Source organism: Papio anubis, chromosome Y, assembly GCF_008728515.1.
Source record: "Papio anubis isolate 15944 chromosome Y, Panubis1.0, whole genome shotgun sequence".
Lineage (NCBI taxonomy): Eukaryota > Metazoa > Chordata > Mammalia > Primates > Cercopithecidae > Papio > Papio anubis.
Window position 1 is genome coordinate 2,057,546 of NC_044997.1, and position 9,182 is coordinate 2,066,727.

The 9,182-nt window shown below is 37.1% G+C and overlaps 1 protein-coding gene across 21 annotated transcripts in view; it reads left to right on the top strand.

Moving 5' to 3' along the window:
- The window catches only part of USP9Y (ubiquitin specific peptidase 9 Y-linked), a 209,435-nt gene extending 201,350 nt beyond the window's left edge, over nucleotides 1–8,085 (top strand). For 18 of the 21 annotated variants that reach the window (XM_031661065.1, XM_031661067.1, XM_031661064.1 and 15 more), the window contains 4 exons: nucleotides 3,576–3,732; nucleotides 3,873–4,085; nucleotides 4,809–4,904; nucleotides 6,551–8,085. In XM_031661065.1, the coding sequence (XP_031516925.1) occupies nucleotides 3,576–3,732; nucleotides 3,873–4,085; nucleotides 4,809–4,904; nucleotides 6,551–6,703 (619 nt within the window). In that variant the 3' untranslated portion in view covers nucleotides 6,704–8,085. The remainder of the gene's footprint in view (nucleotides 1–3,575; nucleotides 3,733–3,872; nucleotides 4,086–4,808; nucleotides 4,905–6,550) is intronic. The other 3 variants (XM_031661072.1, XM_031661073.1, XM_031661081.1) reach the window with 3 other exon arrangements.
- The last annotated feature ends 1,097 nt before the right edge of the window (nucleotides 8,086–9,182 follow it).

Below are 9,182 nucleotides of genomic sequence, written 5' to 3' on the forward strand. Positions count from 1 at the left end.
ACCTTGGGAAAAGCACAGTATTTGGGTGGGAGTATCCCATTTTTCCAGGTACAGTCTGTCACGGCTCCCCTTGACTAAGAAAGGGAAATCCCCAGACATCTTGAGCTTCCCAGGTGAGGTGACACCCTGCCCTGCTTTGGCTCACTCTCCGTGGGCAGCACCCACTGTCCACTCAGTCCTAGTGAGATGAACCAGGTACTTCAGTTGGAAATTCAGAAATCACCCATCTTCTGCATCAGTTACAGTGGGAGCTGCAGATCAGAGCTGTTGCTATTTCTCCATTGCATTCTTTTCTCTTAATGTTCTACTTTCATACTTAATGTTAGGTTTTGTCTTCCATTTACTGTTTTTATTTTTTTAAGGAACCCAGTAAGGCTTTTGATACCTCCTTAAATTCTGTTAATATTTTAAGATTATGAGGTACTTTTTCTAGAATTATCTCCTCTAAGTAGTTTTATTAGTATATAAGAAATCAGAGTAGTAGTTTTTCAGAACTGAGATTATGCTACTAACAGGTCTGTAAACATACGCCTAGAATCCTCAATTGTGTTCTTTTCAGTAAAATCAGTCTTAAGAATTATACCATAGAATTAGTTGCCTAACTCTGCCTGAAAATTCTAACTCTTCTCCTCTTGAGAATCAATATACTAGCTTGTTTTAGGAACACACACAAACAACACGCACACGCACACAAACATACACACACATGCACACAAACACACCCATTAGACATAATAATAAGCAAAATAACCTGAAAACACATTTATTACAAAGCTGCAGAACACAGTACTTAAAGGTAAATCATTGTAATTGTGAATTTTGGAGAACTGAAAATATTAGATTTCAACAATTAAAATTCTCAAATTGTGGTTCAGTCCATCATCAAGCAGATCAAATAATGTAAAAGTGGCATTAGATCAGTAATGTTTTATATTAGATCCCATTTGTTTTAATGCGTTCTAATTTTTTATTTCTTAAAAAGGTTTTACTGTGTTTGGAAGAATTTATAGACAAATATTGTTTGCTATGTGATTTCTTTTTTAATTTTTCTTTTTCTTTTCTTTTCTTTTTTTTTTTTGAGACTCTTTCTTGCTTTGTCACCAGGATGGAATGCAGTGGCATAGTCTCATCTCACTGCAACCTCCGTCTCCCAGGTTCAAGCAATTCTCCTGCCTCAGCTTCCCTAGTAGCTGGGACTACAGGCATGTGCCACCACACCCAGCTAATTTTTTGTATTTTAGTAGAGACAGGGTTTCACCATGTTGGCCAGGTCGGTCTAGATTTCCTGACCTCGTGATCCGCCTGCCTGGGCCTCCCAAAGTGCTGGAATTACGTGTGTGAGCTAGAATTACACATATACAAGGTGTACATAGTTGCACCCAGCCAACTATGTACATCTTGTAGTTGCTCTAAATTTAGCTAAATCACATTTTTAGCCTTCTTGTCTCATCCAAGGAAATGATTATAGTAAAGGTACACATGTTGGATTAATGTTGAAAAATAGTGGATTTTGTACAAAATATTGTGCTTATGAACATAAGCTTGAAATGTTTTGTATAATGAATATTGAGTTTGTTCAATAAACAGTATTCAATAGATATATATCAACATCTGCTGTGTGCCTGTGCCAAGCACTGTTATTATCACTTCATTATAAACTTGTAAGAGAATAAGAAAATGGAATATATATGTCATAAGTGTTGGAGGAAGTGTACCCATGTTATTTTTTGTCTGAAATGATTAGATTTCAAAATTTGCCCTTTTCAAACAAAATTTATATTATAAATGTCTCTGAAGCAAGCAAAAACACCTGACATCTGACGTGGAATATAAAAATACTTTGTTTTTTTTTGTTTTTTTTTTTTTGAGACGGAGTCTTGCTCGGTAGCCCGGGCTGGAGTGCAGTGGCCGGATCTCAGCTCACTGCAAGCTCCGCCTCCCGGGTTTACGCCATTCTCCTGCCTCAGCCTCCCGAGTAGCTGGGACTACAGGCGCCCGCCACCTCGCCCGGCTAGTTTTTTTTTTTGTAATTTTTTTAGTGGAGACAGGGTTTCACCGGGTTAGCCAGGATGGTCTCGATCTCCTCACCTCGTGATCCGCCCGTCTCGGCCTCCCAAAGTGCTGGGATTACAGGCTTGAGCCACCGCGCCCGGCCCAAAAATACTTTGTTAAGTAAGATACATGGTATAGAGATAAAAGAAATTCAAGTTATTTTTCTGTGTAGGTAATGACACAAAAGAAAGCAAGCATATTTTTGTTTGTAACTTTTTTTTGAGACAGTTTTGCTCTTCTTGCCTAGGCTGGATTGCAGTGGGGTGATCTCCACTCACTGCAACCTCAGCCTCCCAGGTAGCTGAGATTACACATATGTGCCACTATGTCCAGCTAGTTTTTGCATTTTTAGTAGAGACGGGGTTTCACGTTGTTGGTCAGGTTGATCTCGAACTCCTGACTTCAAGTGATCCACCCACCGTGGCCTCCCAAAGTGCTGGAATTACAGGCATGAGCTCACTGCAAGCTCCGACCTCCGCAGGTTTACGCCATTCTCCTGCCTCAGCCTCCCGAGTAGCTGGGACTACAGGCGCCCACCACCTCGCCCGGCTAGTTTTTTGTATTTTTTAGTAGAGACGGGGTTTCACCGGGTTAGCCAGGATGGCCTCGATCTCCTGACCTCGTGATCCGCCCGTCTTGGCCTCCCAAAGTGCTGGGATTACAGGCTTGAGCCACCGCGCCCGGCCCCTTTGCAAGTTTTTAAATTGACTATTAAGGAGAAACAGGGAACATTTGGCTGTCTAAATATGTTGTAGTTAGGCAGTCCTGAAATAAAATAATTAATCATTAGCAAATCAGGCAGATTTTTTCATTGTCAGTGAAAATTGCTTTACGCATCATGTATGTGTTTTTATAGTATCAGAATTCAAGTTAATTTTATACTGCCAATTTACGTGACTATTCCACAATCAGTAAGTTTTTTTTTAACTAAAGTAGTCTTAAAAGACTGTTTAATAGCTTTAGTAGAAATAATGTGGTGAACTGGACACAGTGTTGTGTTTCTGTAATCCCAACTACTTGGGAGGCTGAAGTGAAAGTATTCGTTGTATTCTGGAGTTTGAGGCAACAGTGAGCCACAAACTATGATCATGCCACTGCAGGCCAGCCTGGGACATAGAGCAAGATTCTATCTCTTAAAAAAAAAAAAAGAAGAAAAAAGAAAGGAAAAAACTATGAAAAATTATGTAGCATCATTGTCATTAATTTGTTCTTAGTAATTTTAGTGAAAGCATTTTGGATTGGTAATTTGGCAAGATCTCAGACTTTTAAGTCAGATTGCTAACCAGCTGCTCAAGTTGCCAGATCGGTAATATTTGGCAAGCTATTTGTGCTCTCTGTATTTCTTTTCTCATTTGTTAAATGTTCCTAATTTTAATTTGTTCCTACCTACTTAGGAAAGTAACTCTAATGTTAATTAGATTATATGATTACATCAAAAACATGTACTAAGTGGCACATAATTAGGCACTTAAATGTTAGTTACTATTGGATATCACAAATTTTTACATCTGTTTGTGTTTTAGGATTCATAATGCACTTAAAGGAATTCCAGATGACCGAGATGGGCTGTTCGATACAATACAGCGCTCAAAGAATCACTATCAAAAACGAGCGTATCAGTGCATAAAATGTATGGTAGCTCTATTTAGCAGTTGTCCTGTTGCTTACCAAATCTTACAGGTGAGGGTTTTGTTTTCTCTTATAAATTTGTAGAAACGTCTGTCACAAGTAAGAAAATAATCATGAAAATTTTTAATTCGCATTTTAAGCTGATACTGAAAATCATTCTAAATTCTAAATAGTTTTATTTTCTTCTGAAGGGTAATGGAGATCTTAAAAGAAAATGGACCTGGGCAGTGGAATGGCTAGGAGATGAACTTGAAAGACGACCATATACTGGCAATCCTCAGTATACTTACCACAATTGGTCTCCTCCAGTACAAAGCAATGAAACATCAAATGGTTATTTCTTAGAAAGATCACATAGTGCTAGGATGACACTTGCAAAAGCTTGTGAACTCTGTCCAGAAGAGGTAAAAAAAAAAAAAAGCCACTAATGGACAGCAGATAGAAATGGGAAAAAGAAAAGTATTTTTTTAATGTGTAGGCCAATGTTTATTAATATTGTGCTTAAAAAAATCATGTTGCAGTTTTGTTTGCTTTAATGGTTAGCTTGATTTGTTTGATCTTAAGTTAGCAAGAGTTTCCTTTTGGAAAAAACTTCTGTGAAGGTGTCTAAAAATCACATATCTAAGAGAATTCGGATATTCTTTTGTTTGTTTTTGTCTTTTTTTTTTTTTTTTTTTTTTTTTTTTGAGACAGAGTCTTACCCTATTGCCTAGGCTGGCAGAATGGCACAATATCAGCTCACTGCAACCTCCACCTCTCAGGTTCAAGCGATTCTCCTGCCTCAGCCTCCCGAGTACCTGGGATTACAGGCAGCCACCACCATGCCTGGCTAATTCTTCTATTTTTAATAGAGACAGGGTTTCACCAAGTTGGCCAGGCTGGTGTCAAACTCTTGACCTCAAGTGATCCGCCTGCCTTGGCCTCCCAAAGTGCTGGGATTATAAGCATGAGCCACTGCACCTGGCCTGTTTCTTAATATTTTAAAATATTTGCAGTAAATGCAAAGATGTTAAAGAGGCCAGCTTTGTGCATTTTTTAAAAGTTTATTCTAAATGAAGGAAATTAAATATAAACTTGAAGTTACTTTTATAATCTAATGCTTAATCTCTTTAAATATTTAAAATTAGGAGCCAGATGACCAGGATGCCCCAGATGAGCATGAGCCCTCTCCATCAGAAGATGCCCCATTATATCCTCATTCACCTGGCTGTCAGTATCAACAGGTAAAAAGGATTTTTCATTTTTGTCCCCCAAACCCAGTTTGATGCTTTACTTAAAAGGTCTTCAATTATTATTTTCTTAAATATTTTGAAAGTTCAGACTTTCTTTGTGCTGGCTAGTATTTAAAACTAGATAAACTGTTCCAAACCAACATGGACTGGAGACAGATCTACTGTGACTGTAAAGTAATAAATTATCTAGAACAGCTTTGACAAGATGATCAGTAGAGGGTTAGTTGGAATGAGTTAATGTTTTATTATGCCATTGTGGTATTTTCTTTGTAACCAGATACTACCCCCTTTTGCTATTTGCTATGGTTAATAAAATTGTGTGATATTTCAGTAATAGTTGAAGAAATGTTAAAGCATAAAGTATCTGAGATTCAGTGGCAGTAAAAATTCAGTTTGAGTGGCTTTAATAGATGGTTAACTGAAAAAATATAACTTAGGAAAAATACAGATAAACTTTGTAATAAATTATTTTGCAAAACATGTATATTTGGGAAAAGATTCTGGGAAGACTAGCCACAAATGTGACTAATGCAGTCATTTTAAGGCTGTGGTTCTTATTCTTAAATTTAATGTACTTCATAATCATGTAAATGCAGTGATTGAGAACAGCAATTACAGGGTCCAGAAATTGTCACTCTATAGGGCTATTGTGGGGCTCAAGAATTGGCATTTCTTTTTTTTTTTTTTTTTCCTTTTCTTTTTCTGAGAGAGTCTCACCCTGTCACCAGTCTGGAGTAGAGTGGCACAGTCATGGCTCACTGCAGCCTCCGCCTCCACGGTTCAAGCAATTCTCCTGCCTCAGCCTCCCTCTTAGGTGGACTACAGGAAAGCACCATCACGCCCAGCTAATTTTTGTGTTTTTAGTGGAGACAGAGTTTCACCATGTTGGCCAGAATGGACTCAATCTCTTGACCTTGTGATTTGCCCATCTTGGCCTCCCAGAATGCTGGGATTATAGGTGTGAGTGCCTGCACCTGGCCAAGAATTAGGATTTCTTACAGATTTCCAAGTGTTGCTGCTCTGCGGAAAACACATGGAAAACCTTTCTGCTTAGCACAGTAATTGGCCATCCAAGACTTTTTTTTTAGACCTAGTCTGATTCTGTTGCCCAAGCTGGAGTGCAGTGGCATGATCTCAGCTCACTGCAACCTCCACATCCCAAGTTCAAGCCATTCTCCTGCCTTAGCCTCCCAAGTAGCTAGGACTACAGGCACGTGCCACCATGCCCAGCTTAGTTTTGTATTTTTAGTAGAGACAGGGTTTCACTATGTTGGCCAGGCTAGTCTTGAACTCCTGACCTTGTGATCCACCCACCTTGGCCTCCCAAAGTGCTGAGATTACAGGTGAGAGCAACCGTACCCAGCCAAGACTCTTGAATACATTCTCTGTGGAGGTGAAATGAATTTTTATCAGAAGCTAATACATTTATTACATTTATGTGTGTGTACTTTCTCAAAACACTTTATTCATATGCTTTTTTTCTTCAAACATAAAAATCAGATTGTAAGTTCTTTTTTTTTTTTCCTAAAGATCCAGGTTTAAAAATGTCTACTTTTTGACCAAATTTACCCCATGTTTTAAATTTTTAATGGTTAATATCTGAAAAGTGTTACAATGCTGGTCTCTTTCACCCTTAGAATAATCATGTGCATGGACAGCCATATACAGGACCAGCAGCACATCACTTGAACAACCCTCAGAAAACTGGCCAACAAACACAAGAAAATTATGAAGTCAATGAAGAAGGATCCTCACCTCAGATGAAGGAACAGGGAAAAGCACATAATTAACTGCTTCCTTTATGACCACGCACTAAGGCCTTATAGTCCAAACTTTCTCTGTGCCTGGCTAGTATTGAAAACTAGATAAACTATTCCAAACCAACATGGAGTACAGAGCATATTCACTCTCGTTTGCAGTAATTTGCAACTTGTCAGTGTGTAAGACACATGCAGGGGGAAGTGTACAGTGTTTTGTAATAAATGACTAGTCCTAATCTATAAATGACAAAGGTACATATACTATGTTAATGTCTGACTATTACTTCTTAAGCAAGAAACTTTTTTTGATGAAAACAAGTCAGATCTACACAATCATACAATTATTTTTTGTTATGTTCACTGCATTGTGCAATTGATATTGTCTGCTTTGTGCAGTTTGATCAACTTTACCCACTTCCCCCCAAAAAAGGGAACATAAAAGAGCCCATCTTTGTCAGTTTACACCAATAGTTTTTTGTTAATCCTTTTTTCCTGGATATATAAGACTGGTGGTCACTTTTGAATTATAAGATTGATATGGAAAATTGGCAGTGTAACATTTCTAGATATTTTTCATTACCTTTTTATTCTGGTATTTAGGCTAACTTCTTTAAAGCTATTCTTGTGCTGTAACAATTAGCATGGCTTCACACTCTTTGTGTAGCCAAGAGGACAGTTACATGAATGACAGCTGTATTGCTAAGAGCTTTTATTTCTTACACCTAGAATAAATATAAAATCGGGGGAAAATGTGATAGACAAGCAGTTTTTCGTTGCACACGTGTTCTTCACATTTAATGTTTGATAGTTCAATTTCTTGAGCTAAAGAATATCAAAATATCAATAATAGGAATTGTAAAATATTAAAAGCAATACACAAAATTTTCGTATGTCAGAATGTGTGGAGCATAATAGATTGCATTTGGTGTGCTTGGGATTTTTTTTTAACATAGAATTTATTAAGTGAAGTTCCTAAAACTTTGCTTCTTCTGATCCCAGTGAAGTGTACATCATAAGAATCCATAGTACTTTGAAGTACCGTTGCACCAAGATGTCTGACTGAATTCTTAGTCACAATTTTACTTCAAAGAAAGAATTGTCATTTCATTATTCTAAAACTCTTGTTGTTAGATAGATTTAATTAAGATATAAGCTCATGCTTATTTAATATAATTCTGAGGTACCATTTTAGAATAAACATTTGTTTTGAGATTCCAGAAACCTGTGAGTTAATACTGTATTTAAAAGAGAATTGGTAAATTTTGAATGTGTGTAATATTTTGGAACCTGTTTAAAAACCAAATATACCTACAAATAGATACAGCCTATCCTATACTATTTAAAAGTTTGGCTGTTTTGTTTTATAGAAATTATTTTGCTGAATTCACAAATAAAATTTAAGAAGAATTTTGTCCTGTTGTGTGTTTTTGTTTCTTTTACTCTCTTATAGTATTCTTAAGGACTACACATTTAAATTAATTACTTGCATGGCATGCCTTGGCATGACACTGAATTCAGCATTTCAGACACATTGAGTTTTTATGCGTAAAAAAATTGGCCCTTGGCCTTTCACTAAGGACCTAGAAAAAGAAAAAAACATTAAGATATTGACCTTGTAAAAAAATTTTCTAGCTTAATCATTTTTATGCTTTTGACACATTTTTACATAGTTGATTATTGTTATTCACAGTAGTACATGTTCTATAAAGTCACCATGAATACCAAATTAGTAAATGTTGAAATATTTTATACAATGAATATTTGACATGCTCATACTCTCCCAAACTACCACTCTGTAACCTATGTAATATGTTCATTTGATGTAATATCTCTTTGCCCATTGTTGGATACGATAGACCCTGGAATGTGTTGCTATGAAGAAATGCAATTCGTCTGCCCAAATTGGTTATAATTTTTTTATATATATAGTATTTTAAGAATTATCATTGACCTCTGCAAATACAGTAGTCAGGACCCATTGATGCCCTGGCAAGGCCACTGCCATTGGTCCATTGTGATCCAGCTATGTTAAGTTCCTTCCTATTCAGGCCATAGTTATTTGCGGTCTGGTCTCTCTTCTTGCTTAGAAATATATCTTGGGATTTTGTTCCTCACAGAGTACAAGAGGAATATGTCTAGATTCACCCCATCTGCATTACTGCTTCATCTCCATAACGTGGCCACCTCAAGTGAATCCACCAGGATATCAACTTGCTGGTTCTAATCACCTCCCCATCATCCTGGAGAGGGTTCTTCAGGTGGATGTCAACATATCCTTCTTCAGCGTACCCCTTAAATTCCACCTTGTACTTTCCAAAGGGCTGTGTCACATGCTGGCATCTGCTTAATAGTTCAGTTTTCCATTGTCGTTGTGGCCAAGCCATCAGTCACTACTCATGAATTGGCAAGAATTCAAACAAATGCAGTGTTTAAAAAAAAATTGTAAATTTTTTAACACTCATAAGAAAACAACATGCAGTTCAACCATTAAACTAATTTGTTTATTCCA